The sequence below is a fragment of the Emys orbicularis genome, chromosome 4 (assembly GCF_028017835.1).
Source record: "Emys orbicularis isolate rEmyOrb1 chromosome 4, rEmyOrb1.hap1, whole genome shotgun sequence".
Classification (NCBI taxonomy): Eukaryota; Metazoa; Chordata; order Testudines; family Emydidae; genus Emys; species Emys orbicularis.
The window spans coordinates 148077158-148098953 of NC_088686.1; the positions used below are offsets into that span (position 1 = coordinate 148077158).

Consider the following 21796-nt stretch of genomic DNA (forward strand, 5'->3'; position numbering starts at 1 on the left):
TTCAAAGCAGGACCAATCCCAATTAAATCATCCCAGCCAGGGCTTTGTCAAGCCGGGCCTTAAAAACCTCTAAGGATGGAGATTCCACTACCTCCCGAGGTAACCCATTCCAGTGCTTCACCACCCTCCTAGTGAAATAGTTGTCCCCAATATCCAATCTAGACCTCCCACAGCATTCTATCCACCTTATAGTCCATTCATCCAATCCATACTTTTTTAACTTGCTGGCAAGAATACTGTGGGAGACCATATCAAAAGCTTTGCTAAAGTCAAGATCTATCACGTTCACTGCTTTCCCCATACCCATAGAGCCAGTTATCTCATCATAGAAGGCAATCAGGTTGGTCAGGCATGACTTGCCCTTGGTGAATCCATGTTGACTGTTCCTGATCACCTTGATCTTCTCCAAGTGCTTCAAAATGGATTCCTTGAGGACCTGCTCCATGATTTTACCAGGGACTGAGGTGAGGCTGACCAGTCTGTAGTTCCCCGGATTCTCCTTCTTCCCTTTATCAAAGATTGGCACTATATTTGCCGTTTTCCAGTCGTCCGGGACCTCCCCCAATCGCCATGAGTTTTCAAAGATAATGTGATATGTTGTCTCATAATGTTCTCTTTCTGTTCCCCCTCTGGTAACGTCCACCCTTTTACGCTGCTTCCCCATTCCTTTTCCCTTTAATTTTTCACCATATGGGCTTGTATCTGCTTATATGTATTTTTAAGGAACTAACCACCATAGTGCCTAGATACCATTATTAAAAGTCTGTATAGTATTGTACTCACACGATAGTTCTCTTGCATCACACACGTTTACAGTGGAGGATGTTTACAGTGGATACCAGTGGAACAGTTCTGCAGCCTAACATGGGCTCTGCATGTTTGGTGGCAAATAAAAACAGGTTCCATGTGTAGTACCTTGAAAGATCTACCTTCAGTTCCTCCGCATTTGATCCATTCTAAAACATCCAAAACTAAGTGACAAATCCAACTAACTGTAGCTCTGTCTGCTTTTGAAGGTTACCAATATGCTTCAAAGAGAGAACCCCATGAATGGTTAGTTTTACAGCCTATCCTTGCTGTGCTGTGCATTATAATTCCTTCTGGTTCTATTGGTAACAGATGTTTAGGTAGTTATTGCACATGTTTTCATAAAAGATTGCTTTTGTTGCACTAGTCTAGTTTTATTTACTGCAAGCAGCTTTTGTCTTCTCTAAAGCTCTTCCCCCAAATAGGGAGAACACCCAGAGAAACCACAACTATAATTAAGAAAGCATTTGGATAAGAAAGTGCCAAATGTTATCAAATATATGTGTTGTGTTTAGTCTGCACATGTTGTGTTTAGGTAAAAGTTATCTTTCCAGGCTTCAGCACCGGGCAGCATGAATGAAGTGAAAAGAAGCTAGCAATGTTGCAGTCCACTCTATATTACATTAGATGGTTGGAAATTGGATTTAAATTTGTATACAAAAGAAAGCTGCCTATTAGACTCCATTCACCGGATCCTTTGATTTGAAATGAGATCTGGCTTGGTTCAAGATTTGGGATCTGCCTTGTATGTCAGGCCATCATCGCATTAGTTCTGCACAACCTGATCTTGCTATCAGTGATGATTATTCTGTAGCTGACACATCACATGTTTTTTTAGGAATGGATTGTTTTTTGTCTTCATTATTTTTCCTCCTTTTATTCTCCTCCTCAGTTGTGCAGGTGTAAATCTCTGGGATTGTTTGGAGGAGTTTTCTCATGTACAAAATGACTCTCTCTTTGTGAGGGAACTTCCACTTCATCATCCATCTTATTCCCTTGGATTTAATTTTTCACAAGATACTGTGACCTGCAGCAGTTAACAAGTGTAGAAAATTCTCCTTAAACTCCCAGTTTGGGGCAGCCATCTTATTCAAGCCGTCCGGCTACAGATATTTGAAGAGGGAAAACACCAAGGAAGGAGAGAAGTAATTGTTTGGGGTAGTACAAGTGGATATACCTTGGAGTAATAGGTTTCCCTAGGAAATGGGAGAATGCAGGCTTCCCTCCCCCCACAGTGCAGCAAAAATGCTACATTTCTGCTCAGCTTTGAGCCCTGCATACCTATGGTGGTGGTGTGGCCAAGAGGATAGTGCTATGTGGTAAGACCTCTTCAGAAACACACGCAGCAAACAGTATGTTAAGATGAAAGGATAAACTAAGTAATGCATAGTGTGAAATCTCACGGCTCCAGTGGCTAAAAAAACTGAGCAAATATTAGTTTTTTGCCTTTGAGATATGGTGGGGAAAGCCTTTATTATTAGATGAAATGTGCTTTATCTGTTCAATAATTTTGAAGTTAGAGAAACTGGAACATTAGAAAGGAGGAAATGGAACTGGCAGGTTATTGAAGTAAATAGTAAAATGTGACCATGTTCAATATTAAAGGTTACTTCAAGTTGGGTTGTCATTACTTGTAATGTTACAACTTCCGATATCTCAAAACTGGAACGGTACATTGCTTGCCTTCCTGCACTGCTGACTTAGCTAGCCTTTCAGATGCCCCACTAGCCTCAATCCAATTGAGAGCACACACAAATACTGTGTGCTGAAAAAACCTTGTATCTTAAGGCCTCTATTGAACTGTCTTCTTGCATCCAGACAGTGTTTTGGCTTTTCAGGACACCCGTTACTCCCTCACAAGCTTTGTGTAATGTTCTGCAAACACACTTAGTTTGTACTTGAATGTAGATCTGCATTCCTGCAATTTTTTTGATAGGGTGCAAGGGAGAGGCTGACCCAAAGTAAGATGGCTTCGGTGTATGTACATTCAAATAATGGCATGAGCAACAATAATTAAAATGGAGATTTAACCAGCAGTGAAGTGTTTGTGACCAATTCATACAGCATAAAACCAACCAACAAAGAATTTGACAAGTACATTTGAATAATTAACAAATTAAATGAAATTATGATCTGCTCATGGCGATCACCTAATGTAAAGTGGCTAAGTAATCAAATTAATGACTCTCCTAGCTCTAGTAAAGGATCAATTGTAATGTGAGTCACAGTCTCCCACCTTCCCCCCCCCCCCCCCTCAAAATAAAAGTATAGAGAAAACTGAAGTTAGTGGGAAAAGAGAAGTAAAAACTTTGCTTCAAAATTAGTTTTCACTGTGGTTCCCCCAGCGTACTACCCATGGGGAAATGAAAATCCCTCTCTTCTCCATCTGGCTTGCTAGTGGAGCAGGTGGTGGAATATTGTAGGTCTCCTAGCAGTGTTTTGTACCTCGATCCCAGAAGCTAGAGTTAGTACAGTCATGGCTGGAGTTGAACTCAATGTTGGCAGGATGCTTTTGTTATCCTTATGAACATATTACGTATGTTAGAGAAAAAAATCACAAAGCTACTTAGTCTAGAAGCAAGACAGAATTTGAGCAGCAGAAAATTTACAGCCAAAACCAGCCCAAGCCTCTGGGATCTACAGCTCTTTCTTCTTATATTTACTGATTTTAACTGTCATAATTATTCTAAAACATTAATTGAATAAAATAGACAATATTTTTAAACATATGTAAAGTAGCATGGTGCAAATTGTATGCCAGTCTATATGCTCCTATTTTGACAAGTAGAAAATATTACAGGAAAAAGCACTGAAGAAGTGTGCTAAGATCAGTATCCAACCGTTATGGACTGAAATCCTGGTAAGAGAACTTTAGTTAACTGAAATGCATACAGGATAAATGGGACGAATAGATCTGCTAGGAACAAGAGTCAAAACTTTAAGAGCTGAAACAAGCATCCTCTGATAAATCATCTGATTGATAATTCTGAGGCTGTTGTTTTCTCTTGTTCAGTGTGTGTCCCCACCACTACCATGAGATGTCTTTCCAGACTTTCGAAAATGATTTTTTAATGCTAACTGTGTATTGGCGCTGCAGAAGTACGCTGGAAGCAGGCAGAAACCCATTTTGATGTGGGTTTTGACTGTGTGTCACTGGTCATGTTACAGTTTCAAATATTCCAGTATTCTAAAGACTACAGACAAAACAAGCTAAAAAGAAGGTGGATTTGGCCAGTCATGATTTTATAGACCTATATCCTATCCCTCCTTAGTCGTCTCTTTTCCAAGCTGAAAAGTCCCAGTCTTACTAATCTCTCCTCATATGGCAGCCATTCCATACCCCTAATCATTTTTGTTGCTCTTTTCTGAATCTTTTCCAATTCCAATAGATCTTTTTTGAGATCTCTTTCTTGAGTGGTAACAGCTAATTTAGACTCCATCATTTTATATGCATAGTTGGGATTATGTTTTCCAATGTGCATTACTTTGCATTTATCAACATTGAATTTCATCTGCCATTTTGTTTCCCAGTCACCCAGTTTTGTGAGATCATTTTGTAGCTCTTCACATTCTGCAGTTTTGAATCACTTGCAGATTTTGCCTCCTCACTGTTTACCCCTTTTTCCAGATCAGTTATGAATATGTTGAATAGAACTGGCCCCAGTACAGACCCCTGGGGGACACCAGTATTTATCTCTCTCCATTCTGAAAACTGATAATTTATTCCTACCCTTTGTTTCCTATCTTTTAACCAGTTACCAATCCATGAGAGGACCTTTCCTCTTATCCCATGACAGCTTACTTTGCTTAAGAGCCTTTGGTGAGGGACCTTGTCAAAGGCTTTCTGAAAATCTAAGTACACTATATCCACTGGATCCCCCTTGTCCACATGCTTGTTGACCCCCTGAAAGAATTTTAGTAGATTGGTGAGGCATGATTTCCCTTTACAAAAACCATATTGACTTTTCCCCAACAAATTATGTTCATCTATGTGTCCGACAATTTTGTTCTTTACTATGGTTTCAACCAGTTTGCCCAGTACTGAAGTCAGGCTTGCCAGCCTGTAATTGCTGGGATTGCCTCTGGAGCCCTTTTTAAAAATTGGTGTCCCATTAACTATCCTCCAGTCATCTGGTAGAGAAGCGGATTTAAATGATAGGTTACAAACCACAGCTAGTAGGTCTGCAATTTCACATTTGAGTTCCTTCAGAACTCTTGGGTGAATACCATCTGGTCCTGGTGACTTATTCCTGTTCATCAGTTTGTTCCAAAACCTCCTTTAATGACACCTCAATCTGGGACAGTCCCTCAGATTTGTCACCTAAAAAGAATGGCTCAGGTTTGGGAATCTACCTCACATCCTCAGCTGTGATGACTGATGCAAAGAATTCATGTAGTTTCTCCACAATGACCTTATCTTCAAGTTCCTACTTACCTTTGCCCCTCTGTGCATCCCCCAAATGTGCCTTTGCACGTTTTTCCATCTTGCTGTCTACATGTGGGGAGCCTTACTGAACAAGTTCAAGAGACTACCACCCTCCCTTTCTAAGGATCACCTTCTGCTAGAACTCTTGCAAGAAATCAGCCAGGACTAAATTGAATTAGGATGAGCTGATCCTATTTTAAATATGTTCAAATGAGTTAGAACAGTCAATTTATGCATGCCAGTTAGGTGAGTTCTTGTGACTTTATTACTATCACTCTTGTCTTAGATTTTCCCTCCTGCCTCTTCCCTCCAATTATTTCTTAATCTCGCTTGTTGCATCTTGTTCCAAATTAGACTGTAATCTCACCTTCATATCTTAATTTCTTTTCCAGGACTCTCTGCTCCCTCTTCCACCTGATTATATTTAAAACACACAACAAAGTAGCAGCTATTTTGGGGATGAGAAATGTATAGAATCACTTTACACAATTTAACATTAAGGGCCAATTTCTGTGGTCCTTACTTGTGCAAGACTGCCATGTAGAAAGGACTGCATGAGTGGGGCCCCAAATTATCCTTCTCGGATCCAGCAAATCATATGAGTGAAAGGAATCCATTAAAATAAACTAGATCAATCATTCTTGATATTTATAGAGTGCTTTGTTCCCTTTCTCTTTTTTGAGAACAGAATTCTCCATTCATTAAAACTGAAGTTTTGTTTGCTTTTAGATCAGAAAACAGGAAGCAGCTTTCAGGCTTGTTCTTGCTTGAGGCTATAGCTCTTTCATAGCAGAGTAGAACCTGGCTAATTAGCATTAATGACTGGGAGACTCTGAATTACTGAATTTTGCAAGTGAACAAATAGATGAACAAACAATAAAGTGCGGATAATGCATTCCAAAACAAACTGTTCAGTTGTCAATTGAGTTATATTTCCGTGTTTTCTGTTCAGTACCATAAGGTCCCACTACAGCAGCTACTAAATCTTTAAGAGAAGGGGCAAGACAACTGATATTTTTTAACTTTTTTGAGCAGATTATAAAATGCTTGGATTTAGCGGGCTTCTGCTGTACTCTGTTCCCTTGAATTACAATATTTGATACAGCTTTTTCTGTATATATTTAGGAAAATTTCACTTTCATTAATGTTTCAATTAAGAAGTTGACCTGCTCACCGATAAATCATGATAAAATGTGCTGCCTCCCACTTGCCCAGTAACTGGGCGAGTTCTGAGCAAGGAATATGATTAGATAACTGTTTTCTCCCCGCTGTGTTATTACTTGAATATATTTTTTGTGTGACAGTCTCAACTTCACATTCTGTTTTCTTTAATATAGAGATGGCCAAAGTGCAGCTTGTGGGCCCAGTTCAGCCCACGAGGGCCATCATCTTCAGTACAGGGACTCTAAGCCTACTGTGATCCATCTTGAGCAATTGGAAGGCCAGGATCATGCTGGGATTTGTTGTCTCTAGGCTACACTTCAATTTTACACACAAGAGAAGCTGTAGTCTGTTCCATTTCATGTGCATTAGGAGCATCCCTTAGGTTTCTTGCAAACTGCGACATAACCTTTATGTGAGCAAAGCCTGAGCTACCTTAACTTGCTGGCTTTTTCATTTAATATCGATAATGCTATTATATTGGTTCAATAGAGATCTGATTTACTGACTAGCCAATTACAACAAGAGGTAAAAGCCTTGTTATTTTGGGTCTGTCTTAAAATATCTACTAGTAACCACTTTTTGGTCAAAATCATGTTCAGTATTTAGATACGGAGCTGCTATGGGACGAACGACAGGGAGTTGATTCTTTATGGTTGCTTAATGCAAAGTCAGTAATCCCCACCCCTGAATACTGTGACCTCAGCTCATCTTTATTTTCTAACATCTGTCTCTGGGGAAAGAAGTAATAAGGAAGTTCAAGAATGCAGGGGAAGCTATTTAAAGAATATGCCATTCTCCATAATCTAAAGGAGGAACTTCAGGATAGATTAAACGGCTGGGGAATTGTGGGTCCAGATAAATACAATGAAATTAAAACAGTTCAAAAAACTTATTCCTGTTTTCCCTAATGTGAAAATAACTAAAATCTAAATGCTATATATACATTCCCCTTTTTCTGTCCAAATAATAAAGGTTGTGTTGGAAAGTCCCACTAATTTATGCCTTGTGGTTCAGTAAAGGAAGTTGAGGATGGTCGAGAGGCCATGATGCAATGTTCTGTCTCAGCCAGATCTTGAGTAAAAAGAGCATTAAGAAAGAAACCCGAAGGATATTGTGTGGGAAACATTCGGCCCTGAGTAGCCTGGAAATCCCCAGAGAAAACAATAGCTTTTTCCTAGCAGAGTGGACCCATCAGTTTGCTTATCTGCACACTAAACATCTCTTTACTGTTCCAAATATTGCTTCTCCTCCATAAAACCAGAATTACCCTTTTTCAAAACAGACTAGCAGTGGTCAATTACCCTAATTCAAATTGAACAAAGCCAGCCAGTTACTGCAGCACCCAGTGTGCGTCAACATCTTCATTAACAGAATCTGAAATATTATTTTTGAGTAGCTGTTAGTCTTCCAGTTAGCTGAATTTTGTTCTCCTTCGGAGCATCCGCTTCTTCAAATGTTTTCTCCTCTTCTGCCTAGGAATCTTATCTTTCCTCTAAGAATAGTTGAATAGCCTGGACAGCCGACTTAAGTTATTGTTTGAGTTTGCATATTTATTTAACATAAATATGCAAACCCCAGTAACAACTTCCACATTAAAAGGAGACAGTCGTTGGGAAGTGAGTACATTATATTCAGGTGTCCAGGTGAATGGCTGTGTCCTTAAACTAAAAGACCAGATGCAGTCAGTGACATAAGCCACCAGATAACTCTCAGCTTTGTGTCATTTAATGCACATAGCCTGCATCACAATTTCATTTTAGAGGGACTAAGTTGAAAATTTTCTGTGCAAGATTTATCTGTTCAGCCATATCTCCAGTGGTGTCACCTGTGCAACAGACTGAAAGTAGCAGTTATTATAATCTTTCTATAGACTTTGTATTTGCTAGTGCATCGTGCTGAGTGGGTGGGTGTTGTATGGTATTTTTAGTTATGTTTTTTGTGTTGTCTAGACATATATGGTTAAATATTTATGCCTAGCTGACTTGTATTTGTATGATGATAGTTAGATTTGAGAGAACTGTAGAAAGGTAGCTTAGTTTCATTTAGTGATTCCAGTTCAGGAAAATCATTAATTGCTCACAAAGTAACAAGGAGGAACTTCTTGTTCTTTCCCAGACAGGAAATAAACCACCCCAGCTTGATTCAACAAAATGTACAGCATTATGATGCCTGAAAGCAGGAGAAAAATGAGGCTTTGTGGATAGTTTCAGGCCTCACAAAAATCATATATAAAGACACACCATGCGTGTGTGTTTTTGTTTTTGTTTGGTGATTTGGGGTTTTGGTTTTGTTTGTTTCCACATAAGTGGACTGGGTGTTAAGTTACACTGACAGAGGAGAGAGGGACCCTTCTTTAATGCCTTATGGAGCCAGATCAAAACTTTCTGTAAAGCTTTTCCTGGAGAGAAATGAGCTAGGAGTAAATTTTTTCAGAAGTGCTTATAATATTAGAAGTGTTAATACTATTTTGAAGCTGGAATTTATTTCTGAGTTTCTGTTGTGGTAGTGGGTAACCACTACAGGGTTGGATTCAATTTAAAAAGAGAAAACAGCTTGTCCATCAAAACAGCTGGGCCAGTTTAAATTTTTTTTAATTTATTGAAAGGCTTTCCAGTCCTTGGATCCTTTAAATGTTCCCACACAACTGTAGTTGGGTTTGATTTACTCATGTTTTGTAGTGCTTCAGAAACAATTGAGGATTTTTCCCCTTTATCTATTCAAAAAATCAATCCATTAGTTTTTTCCTGTGATTCATTTAAACCACTGGCAGCACATTTATCCAAGACAGCACTCCCTTTTCCTTCCTCTTCCTCACAGCGGTCTCTTAAGCTCTGATCATACATATTTGGATACAAAAGTATATACACTTTGGAAGGTTTATAAACAGGGTGGAGTATTTATTGTGTGTATGTGTTGGCGGGGGGAGGGGGAGAGGAGAAAGCGAGGGATGGTGGGGACAGGAGATAATGCTATTGATTGCATCTACAAGATAGTATTCCAGGATATCTGTCCCTAATTCGGGTTCCCAAACCTGGGGGTGGGACTTGTCAGGGGGTCACGAGGTTATTACATGGGGGGTCACGAGCTATAAGTCTCCACCCCAAACCCTGCTTTGCCTCCATCATTTATAATAGTGTTAAATATATTAAAAAGTGTTTTTAATTTATAGGGGGGGTCTCACTCAGAGGCTTCCTATGTGAAAGGGGTCACCAGTACAAAAGTTTGAGAACTACTACCCTAGCTCTTACCGAAAAGAGAGAGAGAGATTGTGTGTGTGGTTTTTTTTTTTTTCTTTTGCAGGAAGGTTGGGTATTTTTGTGTCTCCCCTCCCGCTGGGTCCATCAGTGTAAATTAACACACAGTCCACTTCTGTGGAAAAAGAGTTTGCTTCTGATTCCATGCTAGACAGGAGCCATGTGATTAGAGAAGTATAGACAAGACTGTAAAATTGATGAAGGAATCTGCTTCTATAATAAAGGGATGTTATCAAGAGAGAAAATGTATTTGTAACACTTTTGGGGGGAGACTTTCAAAGGCACAAAAGTGAGAGGTCCCAACTCCCATTTGTGCCTCTGAAACAATCCCCCTTAAATGATTGCAACCAAAGTAACTTTAAAACTCCAGCCTGGTGCCATTCTTGCTGTTTGCTTTTTCAATGTGATAGTTTATCCAGAATGGCCAGTTTCATGTTTGTTTCTAGAGAATCTCACTCTTGTTCTCATGCATGGGCCCAAAGCTGTAATGTCCGGGTTTCCAGCTGTGCGGGGGGATGCTTACATTTTAAATTGCGTTTATTGGAATGTTAAAAAAACACTCATGGAAATGTGATCCATATTGAGTTTTGAAAGTCTCGCTCCCTTTGTTTTTAACCAACCCTAACTTTTCTACCTAAAATATGTCCTGAAAACATTTATTCTGTGCCACTTACTAGTCATGCCTTACTTCTCTTTAGTAAGTGAAAGGGCTGAAACAATAGAGTGTTAGGGTGACGTTTCATTCTGTATTCTGTGTAGATATCTTGTTTTTCCCTATCCTCCAACAGCTGTATGTAATTTAACAGGATCAACAAAGAGTCATTGCTGTGTGGAATGAGTGTTAAAAACTCTATTAATTCTGAAAAGGCTACTGTATGTAATTTGGTATGGCTTACTTATGTGTTTATGTACATAAAGATACCCAGATGTGTGCATGCTTATGTATAAAACTACAACACACACTAATACACAGAAGGCAGTGTTAGGGCCGCATCTCTCAAGTGGCAAAGCCATGCTCTCCCTGAGTCTAGAAAACTGTAACAATCTTATTTTTATGTAGTGACTTTTCTCTTTGTGGATCCCACAGTGCTTTGCAAACAATGTACAGAACAGCACCAGTGAAATTCACTCACTTCTGGGATGGTGGGCAGAAACCAACCAGTTCTCAACACACTGCAGAATCCTCTGGAGAGGGAAAATTTTGGCAAGGGCACTGGGGCAGGCCCTTACTCTTAAAATTGCCCATATGACCTTTTTACTGTTTGCAAAAAGCAGGCAAGATTTTTTTTTGTTTAAAGGACTTGCTTATCAGCCCTATACCCAGGAAAATGCATGATACTCTACTAACCTTGGAAGGATGAAGGGCTGAGTTGCCCCTGAGTCAGGATTAGTACCTGTGGTTCTAGGGAGTCTAGATCGGTGTATCTCAACCTTTTTGATACCAGGGACCGGCTTGCTGCCTTCCTAACCTGTGTCAGGGCAATCTCGGGGACCAGCACCAGTCCACGGACCAGTCATTGAGAAACACTAGTCTAAATGTATCAAATCTGAAACTGATAACCCTAAGGCATCTCATCTGAGTGGTATGTTTGCTACACTGAATGCCAGGTTTGTGTTTTTAATCATTTACATCATAGCACTGTATCTTGAGATGGGAGTATTTGGGGTGAGATTTTCAAAAGTGCTCAGCATTGGCCTGTTTTCCATTGAAGTCAATGGTGAAACTCCTATGGACTTCAGTCAGAGCAAAGTTAGGCCAATGAGTGCTTTTGAAAATCTCAGCTCCCCTCATCACCATCACACACCTTTTCTTTTATGCCTGCAGTTGCTCATTATTCTGCAATTGAAATCATGTGCCTTTGATTCTAATTCTTAACAGAGGAGGAAGGTGTTTGTTTATGTAACTTTAAATTTTTTTAAACTTGTTCCTTGTGCGTGTTATATTTTATTTTGAACTTTTTTAATAAATGTTCAAAGCAGTGGGAAGAGGCAACATTGTATGACAGGTTCCCGACAAACATTCTGTGGTGCAATGGTTGGTTCCAAATTTTATTTTTTATAGGTTACCAAGTGTGCTGGGCTTTTTAATTCGTGTCTGTCATTGAAAGAAATGACTGTTGGATGATTAGGCTGTTTGTGATGCTTTGTTTCATTTAGTCTGTACCTGGGTGAAAGAATTTTAAGGACTTTTGTTTGCTGACCAGTTATAGATTTATAGGTTATTGTTGGAGTGAAATTCTGTAATTGCCTAATGTGAATGTCCTTATGATATTACAGCCAAGAAATCCGAGAGGATGCACAAAATTGCTCTTCCAGTGAAACATCACTAAATTATTAAATCTCTCAGTCGGAGGATTAAGTATTTACTGTCTTTCCTTTTACGAGGTTTTGGGACACCAGAGACCTGGGACTTGCTGGCTCTATTAATTTCAGTAGTTGGTGTGTGGATACCGTAGCATGCTGAATGTATTGTGTGGTGGCTCTGATACTTTTTAGTGGTGTTTAGCTAGTGTGCTTGTTCCAGTACAGTGCAGACAGCAGCTGCGAAAGGTATTTGTGGTTTGTGTGTAGGAGGTTGGGATTTAATCAGAGGATGAGTTCAGAGCAGTGTGCCAACTTGCTAGCTAGTCCCACTGAACAAGCTCTTCTAAAATCTTTGTTGTGGTTGAGGTAATGCTTGTGAGGACATTTACTGAGTTAAAAGCCTTCTTTTAGATTTGAGAACCAGTGAAAAATCGAATAAAGTCAGACACTGAGTTACTTGTAATGACCTCGTAAGCTCCATCAAGAGACACTGGAAGACCTATTGGATCTTTGTTGTAATCAGTGCTTAAAATCAGATGCTTTTAAGCCATAAACAGTAACATAATGATGCTTACTAACTCCTTTTATGGGGTAATTTTTGTGTATAAAGAAGTTGTCATCTTTGGGATTATTGTTGTTCCTACACACTTCAGTCCTCAGATGGATAAATCTTCAGTATTCAGTTGTCCAAATGCTGTCTGTAACATTCAACCTTTTCAAGCTGGTGCTTGAACTTTAGTAGTTAAGCAAATGCATGACCACCAGAGTTTTGTTACAAAGTTAAAAAAAATATTTCCGTCCTTTGTCCTCGGATGCAGAAACTGTTCATAAAAGGCCTCCTTGTTTACATTTGCTCCACTGAGTTCTGTTTCTTGGAATAGTGATTCTTTCAGTATCTCTGTCCCAGAGTGAGCAAGTGGTGTTGATTATGAGTCAAAACATGACATAACTGGTGAAGTGGAATTTCCTCTATGTAGAGAGCTTTTGTGTTCTCTGAATCTGTGCTTGGATGTGCCTCACTTTTTTCCCATACATATAACAAATTGTAGGGATAGACCAGCATGGGCATTTGTTGAAAACTCGGGCTATGAAACCTTTCCTTTTTGCATCCTTTCCCAGTGGAGCAGGGGAAGGGTTGGGAGCATCAGTATCGTACATGATGTTAGAAAAGGGCACATCTTCCCTTGCCAGTGGTTGCGTTCTGGAGCTGGTAAAGCAGTAGTATCTTTTCAGCACCTCTGATACCTTGCATCCAAGGACTTTTGAGACTTTATGAATGCTAGTGAAACCTCTGCCCCCGAGAGGCAGAAGCTTTGTCAGGGTAAGTTTCAAAGTCTGCAGTTGTCCCGCTTCTTCTTTTTTCTTCTTTGTCACTGGTGGAACACACTCCTACTTAGATAAACTTTGGAGACAAACCCTATTTCGTATATGAGGGGAAGCTGAGACAGTGAGGTGAAGAGACTTGTTCAAAGTTACACAACATTTCAGTGGCAGAGCTAGGAATGGAACCTAGGAGTTCAGATTCCTGATCTCCTGTTCCAGCCACTAAGCCACATTCATTTAGAGGGGAACGCAGTTCAGTGAATTTTACAAAACAAGCAGCTTTGACCTTGACCTGGTTTCAGTTAACATGAGCAAACTTGGGGGTCATTATGGGGAGAGGAGGTCTTTGGTTCTTCAGTTGAAAAGAATCCTTTTATTGATCATCCTCTTGTTTCTTTGGCATTTTAATTACAGTGAAAAGACATGGGCATTTGGAGCTGGATTTCCTTTTCTTGCATGTGACTTCCTATTGGGGAAAGCAAAAATGGAAATCAGTAGCTTCAACTGAAATGATTCTAGCAGGAAGGAAAATAGAGATGGAAATTTCATGCTTTTGGGTCTGCACTTTGGCTCACTTATATATGGTTTGCAGTGTGTCAGAGTTTTGTGCTTAATTTGTACTTTCAGACCCAATCCCCATGCTGCCCCCGGTACCACATTGCCATGTATCTTGTGAAACTAGCTTCTCTTCCTATATCTTGTGGTGGAGGTCAGTTTTGATCTTTTAAAATGATTCGCTAGGCATGGTAATTGGTAAAATAAACATATTCAGAAATCTACACTTCATGTAAGCCATGTAGCACTCAAAAAGAAAACAAACAAACAAAAACCCTAAAACACTCCTCACACCCCATGACTGCTCTGTATTAACTTCAAACTATACCATGATGGATGGCCTATACTGGTCCTCACCATAGTTAGAGACGTGCAAGTGGTCCCCTTTATGTAAAATTCCTATTAAAGGATTGATGGCTCCTCATTCAGGGCATGTCTTCACTAGCAACGTTAAAGTGCTGCCACCGGTGCGCTGCCTACACTGCCACTTTATAGCGCTTATGGGGTGTATTTTTTCATACCCCTGAGCGAGAAAATTGCAGCGCTGTAAAGTGCCAGTGTAGACAAGGCCTCAGTTAGAAGATTATTTGTTGGAAAAATAGTCCTGGGATTGATCGTCAGACACTGGCGCCTCTTCTATACTGTTGGTGTAAATCCAACCCAGGTAAAAAAAAATTGTCAAAAAATTCTGATGCAATTCCAAGCAACAATTAAAAATAAAACCTCATGAAATGTAACTGTTTGGCGGAAGGATTTTTTACCCAGGTCTACCAGATGCATGAGGATGTAAAGTTGTTTAAGCATTGACTGTGTGCGCTGTGGCCATTTGATAGCTTTTTGTGGGCTGTGAAATAAGTTGTTTGGACTATGTCCAGGTCTCAAAGGACTAGTGCATTCGCCACAAAAACCATGACCTTTATGGGCCCCCTTGTTATCAGCATCAGCAGAGATGGCAAGGACTAAATGGGCCACGGAGGCTGCACTAATCGCCCATTTAGATGTCCGTGTGCGGTCATTGTGAAGAAGTTTGCTATATTGCTTGCCCCAGCTTCTAGTCTATCTGTCCTATGGATTAGTAGAGCTCTTTAGTCTCTGGGACTGTTAACCCAGCACCTTTCACCAGGAAAACACGTGCAATGCTAGATACTTTTATCCCTCCAGCAGATAGTTAGGTCTGTATCACATCTTGGTGCCAAGCAGCAGGGATGTCTACATCTCAGAACAAATACCCCATCGTATTTTATCTCTATCCAGAAATGATTTGTCAATTTCCATATGATTCTTCAGTTACCACCTTTTAAATAAATTGAAATACGTATTTATATGTTTCAGGCCCAGCACAGAAACACTTTCATTGAAGAACGCTATGGAAAGTACAACATCAGTGACCCATTAATGGCTCTGCAGAGAGATTTTGAGATGCTGACGGTGGGAAATCATGGCGAAAAGCAACCAGTTTGCTCCAATCCTTTGTCTATCCTAAAAGTAGTGATGAAACATTGCAAGAATATGCAGGAAAGAATGCTCTCTCAACTAGCTGCTGCAGAAAGCAGGCACAGAAAGGTAGGTTTTAATTTCTGTACAACTCACTAAAAATAATGTACTTTTAGGAACATGTTGTTGGCTTTAGTGTGGTAAAGAGTGAAAGTTAAATGCACAAGGAGTTCCTGTAGTTGCTAAACAGTTCTACTTTGTAGCTTTAAAAAGCATTAATTGGTCAATATTGTACAGTTAATAAAGAAGGTACATGTGCTGCTGTTCTATTAATGGGAGATCTGTGGAAAATATAGGGAGGAAATAGCTTACTCTGATTGGGGAAGTATAGTATGAACTAAACTTAGGGGAAAAAATCTTCATTTACATGTCATCACACAGAAAGCTTTGCCAATTCACAGCAGCACTGAACTATGTCTATGGGTTAATTGAATGGTCTATATTTGCTTATTTAAAAGAGAAATAGAATTGGTTGGTAGGTACTAGTGGGAATGCAGCTTCTCCTTAGACTTTTATAATACATGTACACATTTTTTCCTCCCAAAATATTGTTTAGCAAGGGCTATTTTTCATGCCTATTAGATATTTTTTAATATCGCTTTAACCATCTCCCAAATTGGCATGAATGCATAGTAAGTAAAGGCACACTCAGTAAAAGCTCTGGCCATGCTCTCTTTGGAGGCCCCACCTCTCCAGAGCTGTGCTTATCTGGCTTACAGTGGAAAGCTGCACATAAGTATGAAGACAAACAAGAACTTCCACTGACCTGGACTCATTGGAATCTCACGACTCTTTTAATTTATTTGCCCTTCAGGGTACTTAGTTTGCAGAGTTCAGCTTTTGGAAGGGTGTCAGCCAGGTTTTTTTTTTGTTTGTTTTGTTTGTTTTTTTTGTTCCTCTCCAAACAAAGTCAAACCAATATTTGCTACCAGTGTAGACACTGCAAACAGTAAAATAAGGGAAGCGGCAACAAAATTAGTAGATACGAATTTTGTTGTCTGATCTGAACTAAAAGCCATTATCCAAAAATGGCTCCGTCTCAACAAGGTCACTTCTTGCTGTGGCCTGATTCTGTAAACCTTGGTCATAGCACTCATGCAAATAGATGTAATCCCTTTGGAAGTAAGAGAGAGAGAGAAAAAATGGGCCCATTGTGTCTAGTTAATGATGTTGGCCTATAAGACTCAAAGTAAGTTTTTACTCCTGTATGCTGTATTAGCTATGAGACAGCGAGCTGGATTCTAGTCTGCCTTTTACATTAATACCACCACTATCTGAAGCAGTTCTGATTGCAGAATATTTACTACATCGATGTAAAAGGCAGAAAGCAGCTTGACTTTTAGATCTGAGGCAGTGTGTGTAGAGAAGACATTTGGAAGTAATCTTTGCTCCACTTACTAAGTAATTTGACATGTAAGTCATTGAAAGAATAAATAGGAAACATTACTTCACTTTTTCAGCCATATATTTGGCTATAATCACTTTTTAAAACCAAATTAGCCCTTCCCCATAAGGCGCACAGATCTGTTTGTGCAAGATGGCTAGAAACTGACTTTGTCAGAAGGATTGAGTAAAGGCTCAGTTCTTGGTGAATGTGTTTGGGAGAACTGGAATTTTGATCATGACCTACTGCAGAGTTGCAGTAGCCAACTGGGGAGTTTGTGTGTTGACTTTTCTGCTGAGTTAATGGAATCTCAGTTACTGTAATTCAGGGTAGAATTTGAAGGCGCTTCTTGACTGGTCCTTATAGCAGGCAGTTTTGTTTCAAGTGTTAGAACAAGTTAGAGTTATTTTAAAATAAACTTGTTTTGTCAAATCAGACTTGAATATTTGTGCTGCCAGCTTCAGATCTCTCCCAGGACACAGCAGAGGCCCTCCTGAGGGCATTCTATGCCAAAAATGTAAAAATTCTGCAAACTTTATTTGTAAAATTAATATGGAGGCTCCAGCAGGGTATTGGGGAGCACAGGCCACTGGCTGCAGGGAGGTGGGAGATCACTTTGCAGCTCCTTCCCCCAGGACATAGACTCAGCGGTGAGGCTGCACCCAACCCTGACACAGCACAAGGACTGGGCCTGCCCCAGAAACACCCCAGGGCAGGGGGAGTGGGGCTCATTGGGGGGGTTTGAGTGTGAGGCTCAGTGGGAGGGTATGAGGGTGTCTGGCTGCATGGGGGTGTCTGGCTGCATGGGGGTTGGGCAGATGGTGGAGCAGCTCCCTGTACAGGGATCCCTCCCCCTGCAGCTGAGGAGCGATGGGTGTGCGGGGGAAGGGGGGGAGGTGGAGATTGCAGAGCTTTCTGCAGCTGGGGGAGAACTCTGGGGTCCCAAGTTCCCTCGCTGGTCCTCTGTAACAACAAACTCCCTCTCCCATCACCTCGTTAAACCCGTAGCACCTAGGGAAACTGAGTCCCACCCCCTCTGCATGCAAACTATAGGAAAACCAAGAAAATCCCCCATAGGAAACAAGGAAGAACACGGTGGGTCTGGCCCCACCCCAGCTGCCATGAAGGGGAAGAGGAAGTCCTGTCCTCCCCAGCCAAGCCAGGACTAGCAGCTGAGTCTGGTGCAGGGTGGGAGCCACCAGCCAGGTCTTCCCCAGTCCTGTCCCCCACCCCACAGTGATTTACCTCTCTGCCGGCTGCCCTGGACACCCAAAATATACTGCTGGAAAGGGTTACATGACTGCTCTTGTGGCTTCCCTCTGTTTCCCTGTCAGAAAATCATTTTTCTGTGGGAGATATAAATTCTGCGCATGCGCAGTGGTGCAGAATTCCCCCAGGAGTAAAAGAAATGCATATCATAATGCAAATTTCCCTTGAACCAATATCTAAAAACATACTGATGAGGCTGTGTATATGCTGCTGGTTTTTGTATTAATGACTTTGTCAGTAAATCCTATCTCAGGCACCAGCTAAACAGTAATAAATTATGTGAGGAAAATACTTCTTTTCAAACTTTTTAAAGCTCCGCTACAAACTGGAGACAAACATACAAATTATCTATTGAAGGCTAAAATAAGGGCACATGAAGAGTGGGTTTCTAATTTATATTCTTACACAACACCTGTCTGAGCATGTATTTAAATGCTTTTCTATAAAAAGATGACTAAAGTGTCTGTGTTTGGAAGGTGATACTGGATCTTGAGGAAGAGAGGCAGCGGCATGCCCAAGACACTGCTGAAGGAGATGATGTCACCTACATGTTGGAGAAGGAGCGGGAGCGGCTGACTCAGCAGGTGCGCCTTGGGAGTTAATAATTAGCCTTCCCCACAGAAAGCTGAATGCTCTCAGAACCCACAGATACAGGTTTCAGAGTACACAGATACACTAAGTCTGGGTGATATAGCAGAACATCTGTCTAATTGTACCTGAATAGCAAATAAATATTAAGGATAAGACTCTCTACAGTTCCTGGCTTTTGTCAACCACATGTAAAATACCAGCTTGTCCTACCCAGTTTTCCATGTGTGAAATGGATTAAAATGTTCACAGGCTAAGAAAGCTTGTTTCAGTCTTAAAACGGAAAAGAACTCAGGAAGCAAGCTGAATTTAAAGGCAAAACAATCTGAGTCACACCCTGTGGCTTTCTGATACTTTGCAGTACTGGTGCAGAACTCCCAAACTAGTAGGGGGAAGAATTGGTATATTTTTGTTCAGAGAGCCACAGTAATGTAGATTCATGTTACTGCTTTATCTGTAACACAAGAACAATAGAAAGCTATAGCATTAGACTTTAGACCTCCATAAACATTTCTAAATGGCATTGTAAAGCAGATTAATAGGGGGTGGGGAGGCAGAACCAGTAAGAGGGAAACTTCTGTATGCTAGATCATTGGTATATATTACACTAAAAGTAAACAACTGAAAATTTCCCATCAGTGACTATATAAAGTGGTACAGTAATGCTAATGTTACATGTACATGCCAAGAACCGATTTGAGCTGTTAGCCATGCAAGAGTTGGTGACCTCACAGACACCTAAAGTGGAACAGGGACCCATGCTTCTTTATGTTTGGTGTTAGTGAGGCCCTCTGTTGCTGCAAAATATAGGATTGTGAACTCCGGTAGATAAGGAAATCTGATCTGCAGCTCTACCACGTTAGTTCTTTGGGGTATTGAAAGTTACCTCATTTGCATATGGGAGGCTTTTTAGTTCCTTCTGAGAACCCTTCTGTCGTCTTTTCCAGCTGGAATTCGAAAGGACCCAAGTGAAAAAATTTGAAAAAGAGCAGAAGAAGCTGTCGAGCCAGTTGGAGGAAGAGAGGGCACGCCACAAGCAGCTGTCCTCCATGCTTGTGCTGGAGTGCAAGAAAGCCACAGCCAAGGTAGTGGAAGAGGGACAGAAGGCAGGGGAGTTGAGCTTGAAACTGGAGAAAGAGAGGAGCAAAGTGAGCAAGCTGGAGGAGGAGCTGGCCTCCAAGAAGAAGCGGGGTTTGCAGATGGAGGCACAGGTGGAAAAGCAGCTCTCCGAGTTCGACATTGAAAGAGAACAGCTGAGAGCCAAGCTGAACCGAGAAGAGAACCGGACAAAGGCACTCAAGGAAGAGGTGGAGAGCCTGAAAAAAGCCCTGAAAGAACTGGAGGTTCCTTGCCAGGGCACCAACCCTGCTGAGCACTCACAACAAAACCCCTCAATGATGTCCAGAGGTATAGAAACAGAGAGCCCACTGGTGAGGTCTGTGTCTTGCCAGACAGAAAGTTCCCAGGCAGACAGAACCAATCTGGGCAATGCAGGCATAACTGCACACATGGCCCTTCCCAGCCCTGCCACACCTACCCATCCCTATGCTAAAGCAAATGGGCACTGTGACACAGACATGCAAACAAGTGGTGACCTAGTGCAGACAGACATAGCAGAGAACCAGGCACTGCTGAGAGAGAAGCCCGTTGGTCCAGTCCCAGAAAGTGCAGTTGAGAATGGAAGTTCCCCTGTAAGAACAGAATCTCCTGTGTATATGATCCCACAGCTTCCTTCTGGTGGGACGTCTCTCTCTCCCAGCAGCACAGCTGCCTCATCTCTGACATCGTCTCCATGCTCGTCCCCAGTTCTGACTAAACGTTTGGTAGGAACGTCAGGAAATAGCCCTGGTTACCAGTCGTCCTATCAGGTGGGGATCAACCAACGTTTCCATGCTGCCAGACACAAATTCCAGTCCCAAGCTGATCAGGACCATCAGTCGAGTGGCCTGCAAAGCCCACCATCGAGGGATTTGTCTCCTACCCTTGCAGACAACTCCGCTGCCAAGCAGTTAGCCCGCAACACAGTCACTCAGGTTCTTTCCAGATTCACCAGTCAGCAGGGACCTATAAAGCCAGTCTCTCCGAATAGTTCGCCCTTTGGCACAGACTATCGGAATCTGGCCAACGCTGTGAGTCCAAAAAGCGAGTCTAGCCCAGGCAAAGTTTCTAGCCCGCTGAGCCCATTGTCTCCTGGAATTAAATCCCCAACAATCCCTAGAGCAGAAAGAGGGAACCCTCCACCTATTCCTCCAAAGAAACCTGGCCTGGCTCAGTCCCCGGCAACTCCTACCCCACTAACCAAAACCCCTTCCCAGGCATCCTCTCTTGGTGCCACCATGGACTTGGCAAGTAGCTGCTCTAACGATGCTGTAGTAGCAAACGGTAAAGACATTGAGATACTGTTGCCAACTAATAGCTAGTCTTTAGAAAATGTGAATGTAGCATTCCATGGCTTAGCATCCTAGAGCTAAGAGTCACTGTTTTATCCACTCCATGTTATTTATTTGGGTAGTAGCAGAATGTGTCTGTATAATTCCTTTAGTGTACTTTTTTAAAAAATAGGTAGGAAATTTTTATGTTGATGTATAAACCTTAACTATAGAGCTGTAAGTTAGCCTCTAAAGGTGTCTCATATCAGCAGTCAAATGAAACAAGGAGGGAAGAAAATGTGCTGGGAGCTGACTAGGAAACTATAATGGGGCTGAAGCATTCATTTTAATTTATGTAGAAATCACTTGTGCAGATTTTTATTCCAGATGAACACTGTATAAAAAGTGCCTGAACTAAGCTTGTGATATGAATGTGGTTTTCTGTACAAAACAAAAAAGGGACCATCTAACCGCAGAAATAACAGCTCTTCTATGAATCATGAATGTTTAAATCACTGTTTTTTAATCCTTTCCAATTGTTCTTAAATCAAGTTTGTAAACAACATGCTACAGAATGAAAATCTTTCAAAGGTGACCACAATGTGGCCCCAGTTTTGCTGTCCTGTTAGGATGTAGCTCCTGTTGACATCAGAGGAGATGCACATGAGTGTGTTAGGGTAGATTTTGGTCCTACTGTTTAGCTCTGTGCAACCCAATCCCTTTTCTTTTCCACTGGAGTTGTCCAAAAACAGTGACAGCATTAAACAGTCAGGGTGCTAGTTTCCTGCAGTTTGTTAATTTCCCACATTGATGTCTCGCTGTAGGTTAAATGGCTAAGGATTCATTCCTGGTGCTTCAC

The 21796-nt window shown here is 41.1% G+C and overlaps 1 protein-coding gene across 1 annotated transcript in view; it reads left to right on the forward strand.

Moving 5' to 3' along the window:
• Positions 1 to 20988, forward strand: part of CTTNBP2NL (CTTNBP2 N-terminal like) — a 35877-nt gene extending 14889 nt beyond the window's left edge. Inside the window, exons 3-5 of the mRNA XM_065403563.1 lie at positions 15166 to 15396; positions 18457 to 18564; positions 19516 to 20988. Of these exons, the coding sequence (XP_065259635.1) occupies positions 15166 to 15396; positions 18457 to 18564; positions 19516 to 20988 (1812 nt within the window). The remainder of the gene's footprint in view (positions 1 to 15165; positions 15397 to 18456; positions 18565 to 19515) is intronic.
• The last annotated feature ends 808 nt before the right edge of the window (positions 20989 to 21796 follow it).